Genomic DNA, 18,638 nt, shown 5'->3' with positions numbered 1-18,638 from the left:
TTGACAAGTTTTTCAGCCCACATTCACTTTCACTTTTTTTAAGAATATTTTCCTTGTTAGAGTAAAATTTTTCCCTTTAAATCCGGTCTGTACTAATAACGTTTTTTCTTAATGAACTCAGATATGACTAAAATGTCACTTACCATGTTTTACACCCAAGTCCTTTATTTGTTGTCAAGATGTTATTTATTCGTCATTCATTCTTTTATTTTGGATCTAGCACCTTTAAAATATCATTACACCCCCCTTATTTCGCAGACGTGTCAAGATGTTAAAAAGTTTAAATATACACATGTATGGAAAATCAGCAAAATCAAGTTAATCTTGAAAACAACAAATAATAGTATTGAAATTACGGGCAATTCAGCCCATGGCTTCACACTTGTACTTTCCAAACAGCTAGAACGCAAGGGGTCCTAAGTTCGAATCCTGATTAGGATTCCTTATTGTTCTCCGAAATCTTATGTAATTCATCCACATCGTCATAATCTATTTAGAAAAACAGGAAGATGTTTAGTGACAAATATCTGCTGATAATCCTTTGAGTCTAGTGAAATACAAGAGGTAACCCCTAAATTATTGTGGTTATCACTAGTTGTAAACGCAAAAGTCTTATTTTGAATACATTACAAATACATTCTTTACGTCCGGATGCAGAAAAATAATGCAATAGTGTGGTTGGCTCGCTGAAGATACGCACAAATTTGCAATGCTTAAAAATGTATCGCACTCAATTTAAATCGTAAGTACGCCATTGTGTGAATCCAGAATATGCTTAGTAAAGAAAAGACAGAAAGTGGTAGCATAAAATATTGAAATAATTCATTTGTAGTCACACACCTATGTAATATTATATCTAATTATAAAGACATTTGCGAAGTACGCATGTACTTACCTGAGGATATCGCTTTTTAATAAACGCCCTCTTTTCTGGAGTTCCCACTGTCGTATAGACGATGCAGCCTAGGTTCAGAGCTACGTTGATGGCGGCTTGCCCCACTCCTCCACTCCCAGAGTGAATCAGAATGGATTCACCAGGCTTGATTTCACCTTTCACGTACAGAGCATAGTAAACCTGTGAAAATATGAAGTTATATTTCAAATTTATTCGCGTTCTTGTGATATGGGATCGAATTCTGGCCAAGTCTTGTTTATTTCTTCATCTATTTGGGCAATTCAGCTTTCAATCCAGAGTAAAAACACACCTTATTACTAACTTCGTTGACTGTACCAGCAATATTGGATGTAAAGGTTGAGCAAGGTAACATGCCATGGAGTCATGATGTGATCAGCACCACGCTCCGGCAGCCTCTACCTTCCCGCCGGGTATTCACTTATCAGAGGCTGGATGAACCTCAGAGCCTTTCCATGCGGGTGCATCGCCTTTAAAAATTCCCTATCTGAAATCATGTATACTGGCAATCGAACTCGAGTTTCACGCGTGGCAGTCAGACTCCTTATCAACTTGACCACCACAACATAATGTACAGGTGTTTTTTTTTTCATTTTTACATATTTTCTGCAGAGAACCCCCTACCTAATAGAAGTAATTTGAATCCTGCTATTTCGTTAACAATATCAACTTGTGAAAAGTACAATTTTGTACAAGTATAAATTACAAATCCAGGACTTTCAGTGCCATGATAGTAGTACAATCGCTTTCGCGCCTTACAATTAAGTTGTAGTTGTGAATTATTGACATTAATACAGGATAACTGCAATGGTACATATATTTGCAAAGGGGTGGACATTTCCTTTCCTCTGTTAGGAATTAACTTAGAACCATAGCTTCTACCTCTTTACGTTCCAACATGGCTGACAATAAAATATTTCTGTCAGTGAAGAGAAACGTCCTTAACGTGGTGGTTTCACAGGAGGAAATTATCTAAATGACATAATTTATTTGCTAAACTGCATGGAAGAAGGTGGAGGATAAGGTTGCCTCAGGCTGGAAACCACTTAAGCTACACTAGAGACATCTATACTCTTTGTTCCCGCCACTACTTTTCAATATGGTGGATTTCGGAGAGTGTAGAACAAAAAATATTAATGTTGAAATTATTTCTAGGTTAGGTTATTATTTTTCGTTCATTGGCCTTATTAATTGTATTATTTTTGGAGGCAATGTTCCCTTCATGCTAACCGGTAAGTATCTATTATACTTACTGTGTAATAGACGATGGGGATGGTTGCGGCGTCCTCGAAGGTCCAGCTGTCGGGAATGTCTATGAGGACGTCGGAGTACGCCACTATGCTGGTCGCCAGAGCCTCTGCCTGCACGGCGCCCATCACCCGTCGCCCGGTGGCGTCTCTGCCGGCGAACTCCAGCCCCAGAACGCAGTCCTGGGGAAGCGAGTATCATCAGCGTATTGTAAACGAATAAGATAATGTACCCTTATAACTATGTTATTTGACCAAATGCTTGTGAAATTGGTACACTCTTCTGTACATTACTCGTAAATGTTTAATTGTTAATATATCATACATGATACCTACATACATTTGTTTCTAAAGCTGTTTGTACGTTAAAAATGAAGAATCAGACATGTTGAATCCAGAATGTAAGTTGTGTATTAAAATTGTGTTACTGTGATTGATCATAATGTCAGTTATACCAAGTCGTACCAACGTGTGCGTATATTGGTGTTAAATTATCATCTTTTATACACAACAATTATATGTTGTTATTTTTTATTTTTCTGCAGTTGGTAGTTAAATTTCATAGGAAATAATGCACCTTCGTCTCCTCTGTAGTTGCTTGGAACTTTCGTCGGATTGAAAATACTTATTTTTTTAAAGACTATAATATTGTTTATTAACGGTGATAAGATTCCTCTACACTAAATTTCTAAGTGAGAGTATTAGAGGGTGCAACTGCCCCCCCGTGCGCACGCCTATGGCTTGGTCAGCATATGCAGTGTTTTTTTTATGTAAATATCATGTTTTAGTAATCCGTGAATCTCAATAGAATGAAACTCACACTAAGCATATTGAACGTGGCAGGTAGGTTATGAAACTTAATAAACCTATTCATTAATACTTACTTGTTGCAGCGGAGACTTGGCCATCGCTTCCGGCGTCAGTCGACCGGAAGCCACCATGACGTCACGGAAGTTGACACCGGCGTAGTAGATCTCTATGTGGGACTCGATGCTTGAAGGTGGCCTGTGCAATAAATCAAATACAATTTGAATATAAAAACAATGTAAGCAAAGAAATACCTGAGTTGTAACGACGACAGCGGAGGTTGTCGTGATAGCGAGGCATCGAATGCCAAAATGCAGATCCGATTCTCTAATGGAGTCAAAAATTTCCAGTAAGTTAACTGAAATTCTTGGTGTCCCATCAGCTCTTTCATTTCGAGTCAATTTTTTTGTTTGAATATTACTTCGGAGGCGTTTAGGTTATATAAACACTCCTTCATTTTGAAGTTGTCATGTTCTTACAATAATTAACATAAATTACTGTAACTGAAATGAGATTACATGTGTAAAATGCAGTGCCTTTCACGGCCGAGTCTTCCGCTGAGCGGCGACTATTACACCGGGCAGCGAGAGCTTGTCTGCCGTCAAACTGGATGCGACATCCGCGTAAATGGAACCGCTAGCTATGTAATGAGATAAGCTCGTACAATTACACGGACAGTTGAAATTAAAATGAGCACGTACCTTGTTACAAGAGATGTTGCAAATTATGTCCTCCTGCTTCCACACGTTTACTGCATTTTTTAAAAGGAAATTTTCACTAGCACGTGTCAGTTCCTCTTCTGAAATTGCTTGAATCTCTCTTGTTGTTTTCTTTCAATTCTTCTAATGTGTGGCTTCAGGTTTAAAAGCTTGGTAGCTCGAAACGCAGAAGTCATGCAAATGTCTGTTTCTTGTACAAGGCGCAGGAGGGATTTTTGAAAAGCGTGTTCCAATTGTGCTACAACGTAAACAGGTAAACAGGCAGTAATTTTGCTAAGAAAATAGGAAGTCATAAACTTGACGAATCGGCATGGAGCAAGTTTCCACTGCGACAAGAATAGAGGAGGCACTCTTTTGATTGACTTGGGATAGTCAGGAGCAGCTTTTCGTTTTCTCTTCGAGCAGACTGAGTCAGCCTGACAAGCAAGCCTTCAGTACAGGCTTACGCTTCGTTCTTGGATTTTGATCATCACACTTCACGTTAGACAGGTAATTATCCTACCTCACCATGTATGATTCAGGTTCGAAGGTTTTAAAATCCAAGTGTTGAGTGTTTGCCATTTCTAGTTCTTTATTAGTGTATCTTGTTACAGTAGTACCTCTTGCACCTTACCACCAAGCTCAACATGAGCAGCAAGTTGCTCTACCGTCAAGGATGAATTATTAGTGAGCTACATCGACCCAATAAGATCTCACATACCTGAGGGTATGAGACGCATTGTCTTTGTGTGGAATAGGGATATATGTGAATTCTGCTGCCAAACGCCTTCTGACTTCCCTACAAGAATTCGTAATCACGTAAGAGTCGTACATAAAAATGGGTTGTTTTAAACACCAGTAATACGTAAACTAAAACAATACAATCTAAAACACTTGTTAACACCTTAACACTTCACAAACACGTGCAAACTGGACACCAGCTATCTGGATACTGAAGCACTGACGCGTCCAGTGCCAAGGCCAGCGTAAGGCTGTGGGTCTAAATGCCGGCGGACGCCCTCCCACCGCCCGGCGTGTTAGCCGCCGCTTCACGGAAGACTCGACAGTGAAAGACACTGTATATAATTTTAGGTTAACATTCATTTTCTAGGGGAGGCGTGGCCCCTCTCCCCACACACATTACATACACATGCACACAGGCCCGTAGCCAGGCAGGGGCCAGTGGGGCTCAGCCCCCTGGAACTGCCGTCAGCCCCCTTGCACTGCCATCAGCCCCCCTTTACATTAGTTAAACTATTTTGCATAATTTAGAGTGAAAATGTAGACAACTCACAACTTTAAGGATAAATCCATAGAATATGAACAGTATCTATTACATTGGCTCATTTTGTTTATGAGCAGAAGTAGCTGCAAGTATTTAGAATATTCTCTAGACTTCAGAAAGTTCTTTCATGGGGGAGCTTCTTTATCTGTACCTTCACTGTCCCTGTTGCAACCTCCCGTTTAGACAGAAATCTGTGACTTTGATGTCTACATGCAAGTTCCCTCCGCATCTGCGTCAAAGGTCAACAACAGCTCCCAAGTTTTGGGAAGGAAGGGGAGTTTAATTGCTTCGGCCGGGGGTGGAATACACTGTAGGCACTGTGATTAAATATTGTGCATTTTTTGTGTGTGATATACATATGTGTATCATCTAAAATAGTATGGGGTGTGTAAGGGACAATTTCAGTATCAGTCAATTAACACTTCAAGAGATGTTTTAAAAGATGTAGAAAATGTAGTATTTGTGTAGTATATGATATTTATAAATGAATGAGCGCCCACACATAATTTACCTTCATTTAATATTATTTTTAAAAATGGACTTGGTTTACAAAGCCCTCCCTGATAACCCGTGAGCCCCCCTGGAGATCAATTCTAGCTACGGGCCTGCATGCACACACAGTCAACTGTGGAGTACAGTACATTCTTTCTAAACAAACCTTTTTAACTCGAAAACGGGAAGAAATTATTGGAGCAGTTGGAGGGTTAAATCAAACTTTCCTGCCCCTTTTTTCTTATGGTAGCAAGCAGAGTGGCTGAAATTCAACGGGTTGATGTCGAGAGCACGGGGTTGTAACTGAGGGTGATAGTAAACCACGTGTTTGAGACCTATCGCGCACCAGCGATTAAAAAGTTCGGCTATACTGTTGTCGGGTGTGCAATAGCGGTAAAATAGTTGGGTGCTATAGCCTGTGTAAGATTTTGGTTTCTCTCTCTCTGAATGAAAGAAGGTAAAAGCCAATAGATGGCACTGATCGCAGATTAAGTCATTCAGTTTGCCGGTTCGATGTAAGAATCCTAAACCGACACACTCCACACTCCACTTCCAGCTGGCACACGTTCAACATCACAATCCAACAGGGCACTCGACGTGACGGGAGAGGTCAACAGGGGACTTAGACGAACGTAGTGGTGATGGTTTAATTTAATTTCTTTAGTAGAGAAATAGTTTAATAGTATTTTATTAAATTTTGTAGAGTAGTTCGTAGTATGATATTAATTTGCTTGTTGATCTTTACCGAGTGATCGTCATTACAGACAAGTAGGAAAAGGGGGAAATTTAACATAGAAATATTCTCTTAGGCAACCATTTGAACATGGATGAATAATGAGACCAATTAAATAGTCAGCACAAGGAGAGAAAGCCAATTATTATTTAAGGTTAACTATTGAAAATTATCTTGATTTATATATTAATGGTATCGTTGAGGTTATAATTATTAATGACAGTTTATGTATATATAATATTATTGTTCTAATACTAAATTGAAGTTTTGTTAAATAAACTGTCATCCAATCCTATCCAGTGAACTTTATATTCTAGTATTCTAATAATTAAAATTACTTAATGCATGGTGTACCACGTACCTATGGGGGTCCAGTGTGCAGGTTCATAGCTATCTTTCATCTGTCAATCGGAAGGGTATGTTTAATCCCAATTAAAACAAATAATCTTGCTCCGAAACAGAGCAAGAAAGAAAGGGCTATAGTGCTTTGAGGAATATCACGCTCTTTTACTACTAAATGTCTATATTCCTCATCGATTTTATTTTATTTTCAAACTAAAGTAGTTGTGAAGGAAATAACAGTACATTTACTAATTGCGACCAGAATGTCGGGATGAAGTCAGAGCTGAAAAAAGTCTGAACCTTCAGAGAAAGAAATGTCCGTGTTCCAAATCCTGTGTAACGAGAAATAAACAAAAATACTAACCTTCTGTTCTGCATAGGTAATATATTTATATATTTTTTTCACAAAGTTTCAGATGACATGTGACACTTCTGGCTGGTTTCAGATGGAAATAAACACGAAAGTATTAAACGTATTTATTGTTGCCAAATATATTGCGGGAGAGTATAAATTGTTTTCAATTGTGCAGTAATGTAACACATTTCTCATATTATAGTTTGAACTTTAAATATGCTAATATTTTTCAAATATGTCCGACTCTCTTCTACCTTTGACCTTCTTTCACGCCATTTTTCTACGATGATCTCAAGCAATTCTAGCCACAACTTTTCTTTCCCGTTCTTGTCCGAATATTCTTTGAAACGTTTATTTTCAACTTTAACTTCCTGTATGAAACGGCATTGTACATACGCTCACATGGGCGTCCGCGGGATTTTTTCCAGGGAGGGGTAAGCGAGGTATTTTTTTCCAGGGAGGCAAACAAGGCACATTTCGCCCCTAATAGTGTTGTCAACCCAAAAAACATTGATTCAATTTGAATTTATCATGTTCAAGCAATAATTAATACATATTATTGTGGCTGAAATGAAATTATGTATGTGAACTATATAATTTTGGGTAGACTTTCATTTTCCAGGCGGGGGTCGTGGCCCTCCCTTGCCCCCCTTCCGGACGCCCATGTTCGCTCAGCACAGCTTTGTCCGAAAGCTAGTCAACAGCGATTCGGGTTATACAAAAATCGCCAGTACGCTCTAACACCTTCCAACCCGTGTGCTTCATTTCTACGTGCAAAATTTCCGTCACCTTGAAAATGGAGCATGCGGTAACGTTTTAATCGCCGTGATTTAAAAGTTGCCACTGCGCGCGCTTACGTTCTTTTCCGGAGATGGAAAAGTTGCTCAGAGTGATTATTAATCGCGCGGTAGGCCTAAGGCGAGGCTGTCTAAGCTGTTCTCGTCAGTTATACTCTGTTCCAGCTAACTATAGAGCACGCAAACGAAAGCAAGTCTGTGCGCAAGTAGTGACGCGAGACGGCTCCACCAATGAACACGTAAGAGGAACGGAATTGCGTGGAGAGGGGGAAAGAGACTGCCTTCCCAGCAGCTCTGGCCACTCAATTTCCCTCGCTTCTGTGACGGTATGCGCGGCCTTGATCCACAGTTAGCTGGGACAAGGTATAGTTAAATATTTGGAAAATTGTCACTACTAATACCAATTCAGGTTAAAGTAAGGCATTTCAGTTTTATTGAACTTCGGATATAGTGAATCAATTATCTCAATCCCTAGAGGTTCATTATTAACGGAGTGAACTACACACACACGCAAACTGTCCATACCTCATTATCTTTTCCACAAATGCTAGGCTAGACAAGTCTCCCCTGACCAGATTGTTGACGAAAGCATTGTTGACCGGGATCTTCTGAAGGTTCTCCAGAGGCAGGTGTCGGAAACTGCCCCATTTTCCGTCCTGGTAAATGTTCATGACTATATTCTTCTTCAGCTGATTGGCGTAGAACGCATTAGACTCTGAGAACCTTGGTGCTTTGGTGTCTCGGACGTAAACCATCCTGCAAGTAACAATGGCTGCTGTCAATAACAATGAGAATGTACTCTTTAGCATTTAAATGTCCTCAGGTAAATAATCAGGAAGGATAATGGATTCGAATCCATCAATTCATGATAAACCAACATATTGTACGAAAAAACAATTCGCATATTTCGTTTTAGTACACATAATTATATGTAGACGAATACATGTTTTAAATGTACAGTTTTTCAAGGGATTGAAATATTAAGCTTGTGTAAACGGGATACACTTATTTCAGTTCTTTCATGTCACCTTTCTACCCCTTGAGTTAATTGCAACGATGAGGATTAACGATGAAATTAAAAATGAAGTCCGAGGTTAACAACAACCTGAGTCCTTTGTATACAATTTCAATTACACCTTTCATGCCACATATGTCAGAGGGTTAGTTAAATTATCATAAAGTATTTCAAATAGCTCAGTTCTCACATTTTGTGGCCCTTTTCAAAGCAATTTTTCATAGTACATGCACATTTGCAGATATATTCCCTCCCCTAATTCCGGGCCGTATGTCTGACCAGGTTTCGAATCTGTGACCTCTCGCTTTGCAGTTCCTAAGAATACGTATAGACAGTAACTGAAATATAGCCCACAGGTTAAATAATACTATTTCCGTGGCAGAGTTGTTAGCGCAACGCGTTAAGATACCATTTATGATGTATTGTTGTATTTGCCCAGTCACCATTTCTTCAGATCATCATTGGTAGGTCATCGTTACGGTTAAACGAAAGAGGTAGAAGAACAACGATTAACAATCTAGATCGAAATAGAATTCTTTCTTCAAAAATAAAATTTCCTCTTCAAGTAGAGAGTTGCTGTGTTCTAGTCTATCTGAGGTGACTGCCATATGGGAGACCCGTGTTGATTTCCCGGAGTAGATGATATTAGGTATGGCATTTTTCTAACCATTTCACCCTGCTTCTAATGTATGGATACCTGGAGGCTATCATGGAGGTAAGGACAGCTGGAGCATGCTACAGATCACGTCACCTCCAATACCTAGATCTTGAAAGTGTGGATCCATCCCTACCTCCAAACCCCCTATGTGCCTTCATGGCCTATTGAAATGCGCAGGTGTATATATCTCCCAAATAAATGACCTTAAATTTTATATAATGTTCCCCCAAACTATTTTATTTTTTCTCTTTTGTTTGAGGAGATGTAGACCCTTTCAGGCTTCTCTTCGCGAACATCTTTGGTATGATGAAAATTTTCATTTGCAAGTAATTAAAAAAAACAACTTTTTCTCATGTTATCAATTGCCATACAACTTACCTCAAGTTACCCCTTGGGTGTTCTGCCATCAAACATGTTGTCAACCCCACAATGCCACTCAAAGGTTCTCCCTGTGCGTATAAAATTATCTTTTTACCAGCTGAAATGTTCGTTTGTATCTCTGCCTTCAGTGTATCAATCCACTCGAGATTCTTCTGAGTTATTTGGACGCAAGCAACTTCCTCAAGTTGGCAACCCTGGGAAAGCAGACCATATTTAACATTATAATCAGAACAATTAAAATGACATTAAAGTGTGTGACACTTACTTTTCACACATAGCGTTCTTCATTCTTATATTATAAAGATTTTCATTCGATATAATTGCGTAGCCTGGTAACTTTTACGTTCTCACTTGAAATTATCAAAAGATTTAAGAACATGGTTGTTACTATATGTTATAAAGTATTACTTCACTCCAAAATTTGTTAGTTACAGAAACAATGTTTCTTCAGAAATGATTAATTTTCTTATAGAGCTACCACTTTTAACAAGCACCCTCTCTTTTTGACTTCCGAAATCTCCAAAGAAACTTACCTTTCTCAGCAGAAATAGTTCTTCCTTCTTGCTCTTCTGCCTCAGCACGACCTCGAACCCTTCTCCCAGAAGCGCCCCTAAGTCCGCCCCGTGGGCCTCCCTCAGCAGGAGGAAGCCGTCGGCCTTCAGGGACAGCTTGGCTTCGTTGAGCACGTGAGACCTCTTCAGGAGATTGGAACCGATGACCAGGTCGTAGATGAGCTCCTGGATCAGTCGCTTCTCTTCCAGTTTGATGTTCACAGCCTCCAGCTCTTCTCTGGGCAGTGAAGACACCAACGGAGTGTTCACTGTCACGTCAGGCTGCAAGGAATGGGGGAATGTTTTAGACAGTTCATTTTGCTGTGATGGTTTTTCTTCTGGTGATACACCCTATTTATATCAGGAGCTTTTGAGTAATGTTTCGGTAACAGAAAACTTTCTTCCCTACTTGGGTGTTCTTCGGGAGCTGATTAGAGATGTACACAGACTGTGTCAAAAGATTGCGGGTGAGAGAGAGAAGTGTCTAGGTTGGAAAGTGTTCGAAAGTCACTTCTTAAAATTAACTCGCATAAATGCTACGTAAATGCTTCCAAAAATCTTATAGCAGATAGTTATTTACACGGAAGCATTTAACCTTTTGCGATTACAATGTATGATATATACACCACGAAAGGCATGTGGAGTTACACCATCTATGGTGAGTGTAATTATTCCATACGTGTACTGTATACGTTATTAAGTGTGTATTTAAGTAGCGCCATTGATTTGTACCTAAAAACATTTAATAGGAAACGTTATTCCTCTCGGTTGAATAGTTATCGTGTTTTAAAAATTTGAAGTGATACTACATTGTTTACATTGGCCGCCATTACACCTTCACTCGTGACCAAGAGGTCGCTTCTGATTGGTTACGCTACGAAAAATGCTACGGACCGATCCAATCCTTGAGAAATGGCATGAAATATGCCATGGCATCTGAAATGCCATAACATTTCTCACTTTACACGGTAGCTTTTTGGTCATGCATAAATGTTAAGGAAAATGCTTTCGTCTAAAGCGGGTCTAACTGTTACTTGGTTAAAAAGTGACTGAGTTACAGATACTCATTTTAAGAATTAACTAAGTTTAAGTTACTTTTAGAGTTATTTCCTGCCAGGAATTTTCTTGCAAACATATTTCACACAATGAATGATCATTAATTGTAATAAAATAAACACATGTAGACTTACATGCGATTCATGTTTTTGGAACATACGTAAGTCTTCATATATTTGTATCATTACAACAAATAATGATGGAACAAGAAGCCATCTTTGCTTGAATGATCATTTTATTTTACAATCCACCGGAAAATACTTAAATCTTCGCGTGCAATTAGAAATGACAAATTGCTAGGATGTTCAAAATGCAATCCGCCGCACCCGTTCAAACGTCATTCAACGCAGACCGCCACAAATAACAGCTATTTTTTCTTGCATTGTTACACATAATATTCAAACGAAATGTATTTTTCACGCTATCACTAAATTGTATAGTTACTTTGTGATCACCCTGTACATAATTTGCTTACCTGTATAAGTGGAATGTTGCAAAGAATTTCAACCACGTCTTTGGCCACGATGTCATGAGCATCGTCGGGTACTTCCACGACCTTCACCTTCACCTCCTGGATGTTCTCCAGTATCAGGTTGAGGCAGACTTGAAGCGTTTGGGTGACGTTCTCGTCGTTGACCGGGAAAGGGTCGGAGTAAGGGACGAAGCGAACTTTCTCCAGCACTGGAGACGCCTGGAGCTTACGACGAGCAATGTAGGTTCCTCTGAGTCCCTTCAGCTGTATTCCTCCCGCAGTGCAAATGTTTTCTGCCGCCACGTGCACCGGTATACCTACGAAAGGAGAGTCATTTCATGAAAAGGAAAGATGCAGTTATAGTCTCCATGTAATTTCCAATTTTATACGAGGGGCGTTCAACTATGAACGAGACTTCGTTTAGGTCATCTTTACTGGCATAGGGAAAACATATGCTGTACTACTTTCGAAAACGCTCGAGAACAGGCCTAATCAACCCGCCGTATTCGTGAAAGAGCGCTCTCGTATGCACGTGTGGACTGCGGAGCGAGCAGCGCTACTGTATCATCGTACGAGAGGCGGTGGGAGCAGGGGCGGTGCCCTTAATTTTTTCCCTCGCCCCCTTCCGCAGCCCTTTTATAAACCTATTTTCAACCGGAAACACTATAACTCTTGTGGTGTTGTCTCACGTTATGACTTATTAGAATATTTGATACTGAGACGGATGGTATTGCATATAACAAGCAAGCCGTTGATCGTAATCTGAAACAAAAGCTATATTTACTTTCCTCTACATGTGCTTTTTGTAGTCAACGTAAGCAAAAATGTAGCAAGTTAGGAATAATTATCCGTTTCTTGGGCATATTTTCAGAGAAGCCTCAAAAGTTGATTGGTATGTTTTATGTTTTCTTTATTTTCAACATCGCACCCCCTAAATTTAATTCCGCACCCCTTCATCACCCTTATAAGATTAATCCTGGCGACACCGGTGGGTGGGAGTGAACGATACAGGAGTCTTCGTCGGTCTCGTTCGTGTACAGAGAAACCTGTTGACAAAATTTCGACCTGCTAGTGTTGCCAGCTAAAGTGATATGCTGCTAAAATGCCACTTTTTCACTTAACCCACATAATCGCCACTCATAAATTCATCAAATGCTTCACATGATCAATATTGGGCGCAAATGACAGATTGACATGGCATGAGTCATCAGACATCTACTTCTGATCCTTCAATAATGTCTTGTATATATTTTTTAACGAAGATGTGCATTCTGGGAAAATTTTAACGCTGCCTTCCGTCAGTTATTAATTTAAGTAATTTACTACATGGAGTGAACTGATAATGTAAGCATTGAAAAATACCTCAAAGGATGAGGCTTTATAATGCAGAAAACCCGATGTAAATATCTCTTACGGTTTTCATGATATAAATTTTCAAAATTTGGGTTGCGCCACTTTTGAAACACACTGTACTTGGAGGAAAAAAAAAACAAGTTGAAAGCTGGTGTGGTAATTTGCTCGGTGTGAGAAGTTATGTCTTACCTTCTTCCGGCTCCAGCTCGCTGGCAATCTGCTGGTGCTTCTTGCAGTGGATGACCAGGCGTTCGATGCCTGTGGGAACCATCAGTCCCCTGGACTCTTCCTTCAGGATACACATTTGCATCATGTTGTCCATGAAAGTCACCCAGTTCGATTCCCAGCGTAGTTTTCCTCGTTCGGCTAGAAAGTAGGATAGCAATCATAAATAGTTTCTCTATTGCTGTGAACACTGGACATTGTTCATGAGCTCTGCAAATTGTGCATATAGTTGCGGACGAACTTAAAGAAAGTCGGACCTTTACGAGGAACGAGAAAGAGGCGTGTTGTCCTTACAAGAATTGGCAACATCGAAGAAATATGTTGTGCCACACGTCTCTTCATGCATGGTCAAAATTGTAAGGAAGCTAAGGGCTAATTTCTTTAAGTTTGTCCAAAACTATACATCTCTATTTCCTTGAAACATAACACTCTGAAGGCATTTCAAATGATAGCCAAGAAAGCGTTGTACCTAGAAAAGCTTCTTTCTACTTCCACCGATACAAGAGCAGCAAATTTTATTCCCTCTTCAAATACCGTTCACAAATAATAACATTATATCAATATCCGATACTCTGTACTATTTGGAGCGTAATGGCTTCGGAAGTAGAGCCGAAATGTGTAGATTTGTGGCCCCTAATAAAATAGAAATTTAATAATCAGCGAACAATCACTCATGTATCTTGATATATAATATTAGTTTCACCGTGGGAAAGAGTAGTTTTAGTGCTATATTTTTCTTTTTCGCTATGTCAAACACTGTTGCAGAAAATACAGGGTGGCCCCAAAGGAGGTAACCGAATGTATTAAGCTGACAGTGTTTTGGTTACCTTTTTCGGGCACACCCTGTATTTAATTTTTTTGGAAGTTGTACAAACATGCTGTTATTTTACTTCACAATTCCGTTCAGAAATTATGTTCCAAAATTTTCTTTTAAACTATGGTTTACTAGTAATTAAACTTCTTTTGAGGTTCCGGGTTCGAGTCTCAACTTGGTAGGAGAGTTCCGTTGTGCGTGTCCGTTCACAAATTTAATCTAACCTGCATTTATCCTCATCGTCGCGATTAGGCAGAAAAAAGTAAGGTAAATAATATTTTTATTTTATTTTGGTTGCGAATTTCTGGACAGTAGTTGTTAGGATGTACCTTCTACAATTTTCAGAAATGGTGAATTCAATATTGTCTTGCTTTCTAACCATAGAACTTAAGTGGACCTAAAATATTATTGCACAGTGGGGCCCATGGGGCAAATGCACCCTTCTTCCACAGACTTACACATTGTTGATCATAGTGAAGGTCTAAACATAGTCGATAATACAACACTATATCTTACCAAGTGTATCGCATTCAATGATCCCCTGGAACTCCCCAGTATAGTCATATCCACGTAATCTCAACTCTTTGTACACGTCATCAGTCTGTAGGTTGAGGTATTCGGACGGGATGGACGTGTCAGCTGATTCAACTTCCAAGATTTCTTTATCCATGTTTAGCGGAATTCTTATCTTCCCAGTAACCACCGTGGTCTCTCCTTCGCAAATTTCAAAGTCGCCAGTTCCCTTCATGATATTCACTGAGAATCTCACAGAACCTGTTTTTAAAAAGGAAAAATTAGGGAATACTTAAGTGCGGTATATTAATTTTCATACAGTGTACGTTAATATTATACAATATTGTATACTTGTACTTTAAAAGAAATAATCAATTTCGTGTGGACTCTTCCTAAAATATAATTCAGTCTGGCATTTTCTAATTACTAATATGATAATATAATTGAGCCTTGTTTCCATATTAATAACATTAAAGTTGCTCACCAAGGCAGTTTATTAAGATTTATAAACACTTTACATATAACGTCTTCCTAAGGAAGACCCTGATAGAGGGTAGAAACGTTACATGTAAAGTGTTTATAAATCTTAATAAACTGCCTTGGTCAGTGTTTACAAACATGAGTAAAACCGATGCCGTTGTTCCTATTACATTATCTGAATATACGCGCCAATATAATTGCAATCATATGACTTATATGATAAATCTTCATAACAATCAAAGTAATGTGTAGAAATTTTAAAGTACTGTGTTTTACTCTTGATAATAAATATACGTAGTGTGCAGTTATTGTTGTCATAAACATTTTAGACGATAGATGGGGCTAGTGCTGTAGTGTGTTTCTATTATCACTGTAAATGAGGGTTGAGCCTGATATTCACTCTATGTGAAAGTTAAACAAACTAAGCCTCTAAAATGAAAAATCGTAAAGAACTATCCTTGGATATTTATTGCGAAAAAGGACTTGTTAACTTTTCAGTAAACTATCTTCTGTTACGTTGGACTCGAAGTTTATTAAAAGTTCACTTTGTACGCAGATAGTCCAATCGGAAAGCGTATTTACAAAACCCTATAGTGCTGCAGAACCAGAGTTATGTAACACTTTCTTATTGGCTGTGTGAACCGGAAGTGTTTATGTTCAGTGTCCATTGTTCTTTGTTTCTTCATTTACAGCAAAAGTATGGAAAAATTAGACTTGTGATTGTATAGTAATAAAGTTTGTAAACAGATTGTCGAAATTGTGTTAAGAAATATACGTTTATATAATAAAATATAATGTTTAAATGCTATACGCTGGATATACATAATTTTCTGAATAGTCATTGGTAGTTACAATGTTTGCACTGATGTGACTTTAAATACAAAAATCATTCACTTCAAGAAGAGTTCTGATTTCTGTCTTCTAAAGCATTAATTTAAATAATTTTGCTAAAAAATGAACCTTATTGTAAGTGGGTTTATTATCTTGTTGGGATGGATATCTGAAATCTACACTGTTAATTTGAACCCTGCCATCTAACGTTAACTTGAAGGAACGCTGCATCAACTTCCGGAATGGCAGCCAATCAGTAGCCAAATATCGCTGGAGGTTCTGCAGCACTATAGGGTTTGTAAATACGCAATCGGAAATGGACCTACAGTTTAAAGTGACATCTGAACCATCCGAACCCGAAACTCCTTGAGTTCGTCATCTGGGAGGTTCATATCTCATGTTACGTTAAACCCATAATCCATACAGCTAACACGTGAATTCATTCACAGTTCGCAAGTTTATATTATTTCCATTCCCGCCTTTTTTGTCTTGATATGAAATGCACAATTTGGATTGCTAATATTAAAAGAATTCAATAATTTTTAAGTTGTGTTACCTTCTTTAGGTAGCGAAGTAGCTCTGAGGAACCGCACGTTTTCAAAAATGACTCCCAGGTCTTCGAAGATTGTTGCTTTCATTTTGGCAAAGGCCTCCCACACGAGTTTCTGCAAGAAAACAGGTTTGTTATAATTAGGAAACGCACGGCTACTTCTTTGTTGTAACGATTACATAGAAAATCATTAGAGTTGTTGCAATCCAAATGTGTCTGTGGCTGTACCAGTGCCATGCTGATGCTTACCGGTAAGGAGACTTTCAATTGGATAAGACATAATTCACTTCTTATTACCTAACTACGTGGCATTATTAAGCTCGACAATTCATTGCTGCAGCAACATAAGCCATTTACCCAACCCTGGTCGAGGTTAATCCAATCTTGACAATTCTTTCCAATCAATTTCTTTCAGTTCTATCATCGTCCTGGCTTCCTGCAATTCTCTTACTACCAGATTCTCTCCACAAGAATCCTAGCTTTTCGCCACCAATCTACAATGCAGTTACTATACACTCGCCTGTTTCTTTAAATCCTTAATTTTCCTCTAATCATGATTTGCACTAAGTACTGAGCACTTGTTCTGTCAAATAGTCCATTTGCATTCTTCTCGTAACACAATTTCTATAATAATTTAACTGAAATGTACACCACTACGTACAACTTTAATTCACCAGGTCAGACTAATTTATACAGGGTTAGACTAAAAGAAATAGACACTTTCAAAGTTTTACAGAAATAAGAGTTTTAATAATAGTGCTGAAATACTTACATGGTTTGAAGAGTACACCCTGAAGTTTACTTTGATAAGTTACAAGTGTTCTATGTGTGACCCTTTTATACAGTGGAACCACCAGCAAATAAGCCTGCGCAGACCCGCGACTCCTGTGCACCGTACTCCCGCGTGGAGGGGAGGTACAGAGTGGAGCATGCTTCCTTATGGCCCGAGTTGAACGGAAGAAGGGAAAGGTGCGCGGAGACTTTTCGCGGAAGTTTCTTTTGTTTGTGGTCGCTCTATAACATGCGATCGTCCAGTTTTCCCTAAACACGGCTTTTCCCCTTGCACAGACAACCAGTTTCCTCAAATGTCTTGCTCCAATCGTAGATTGACTGCCTTGTAGGTGGTTGCTTGCCACACCGTGTTCTAAAACGACGCTGCACGATAGTAACAGAATTTGTTTTTTTCAAATTCAATCACGCAGAAAGCCTGACTAGCGGCCATACTGCTCGACTTACGTCAAAGGTGCTCACGTGATGCTGACGTCACGAAGACAAACGAAAAGCGGAAGTCGTAAACTTGAATGCTTTCTCTATACAACAGTACCAAGTGCTTTCTGATGTAATAAACAAATTTCAATTTATAAACCGTTTAAACTTTCTTTTAGGCTAATCCTGTATTTACTGAATATGTATGGCACAATTTTGCGTTTGAAATTCCCGGACTTACCAAATAACCTGTGGCGGGAAACATGACTTTTCCGTCTATGCTGTGACCTGTGTAGAATTCATAGTCCTCCTTCCTAACGTCGATTTCGAAAATAGATTCCGAGGGTGAAGCTTTGTCGGCCTGCAATTTAAAAAGAGAAAGTTTTAGAAAGCTACATTTATATTAAACAATCAACGATTTGTCAGTATAATTTCAATGATTTTAAGACGCCAACAAACAGATTTTTTTATCATGTACTACAGATCAAACAGAACACTTACGTCAGGACTTTGAAGAGTTACAACCCACGAATCGGAATGGTCCCAGACCACCAGAGGGGAGATCATTCGTGTTCCTCTGCCTACTGGGAACTGGACATCTGGATAGAGACGGTCTATCTGTGGATTTAGCCCTGCCTCGTACAATCTGCAAGAAGTCGGAAACATTGCTTTAGTTCTTTGTTCTACTCGAACAGCTACCTCAAAAGTTAGGCAGTAGCGTAACTAACACACTCTATGCCTCCTCGCAAGTTGCAGTTGTGCGCCCATACTCGTTTTTTTTATAGCTTGCCTTTCTGAAATATTAATTCACGCATACATTTATATTTGGTATATACTAATATCAAAATATATACATGTAATTTG

The 18,638-nt window shown here is 39.0% G+C and overlaps 1 protein-coding gene across 1 annotated transcript in view; it reads right to left on the bottom strand.

Annotated features, from left to right (window-relative positions):
• LOC146002489 (fatty acid synthase-like) overlaps positions 1-18,638 on the bottom strand; it is a 77,150-nt gene that overhangs the window by 19,241 nt on the left and 39,271 nt on the right. Inside the window, exons 13-24 of the mRNA XM_083140369.1 lie at positions 18,276-18,420; positions 18,016-18,135; positions 16,575-16,683; positions 14,711-14,968; positions 13,345-13,521; positions 11,806-12,119; positions 10,257-10,556; positions 9,721-9,917; positions 8,195-8,425; positions 3,045-3,165; positions 2,167-2,343; positions 896-1,075 (exon numbers count right to left, since the gene is read on the bottom strand). Of these exons, the coding sequence (XP_082996495.1) occupies positions 896-1,075; positions 2,167-2,343; positions 3,045-3,165; positions 8,195-8,425; positions 9,721-9,917; positions 10,257-10,556; positions 11,806-12,119; positions 13,345-13,521; positions 14,711-14,968; positions 16,575-16,683; positions 18,016-18,135; positions 18,276-18,420 (2,329 nt within the window). The remainder of the gene's footprint in view (positions 1-895; positions 1,076-2,166; positions 2,344-3,044; positions 3,166-8,194; positions 8,426-9,720; positions 9,918-10,256; positions 10,557-11,805; positions 12,120-13,344; positions 13,522-14,710; positions 14,969-16,574; positions 16,684-18,015; positions 18,136-18,275; positions 18,421-18,638) is intronic.

Source organism: Lepisma saccharinum, chromosome 18 (assembly GCF_977018435.1).
Source record: "Lepisma saccharinum chromosome 18, izLepSacc3.1, whole genome shotgun sequence".
NCBI classification, from domain to species: Eukaryota; Metazoa; Arthropoda; class Insecta; order Zygentoma; family Lepismatidae; genus Lepisma; species Lepisma saccharinum.
Note: the sequence above shows the minus strand (reverse complement) of the source record. Positions and strands in the feature narration are given on the sequence as shown.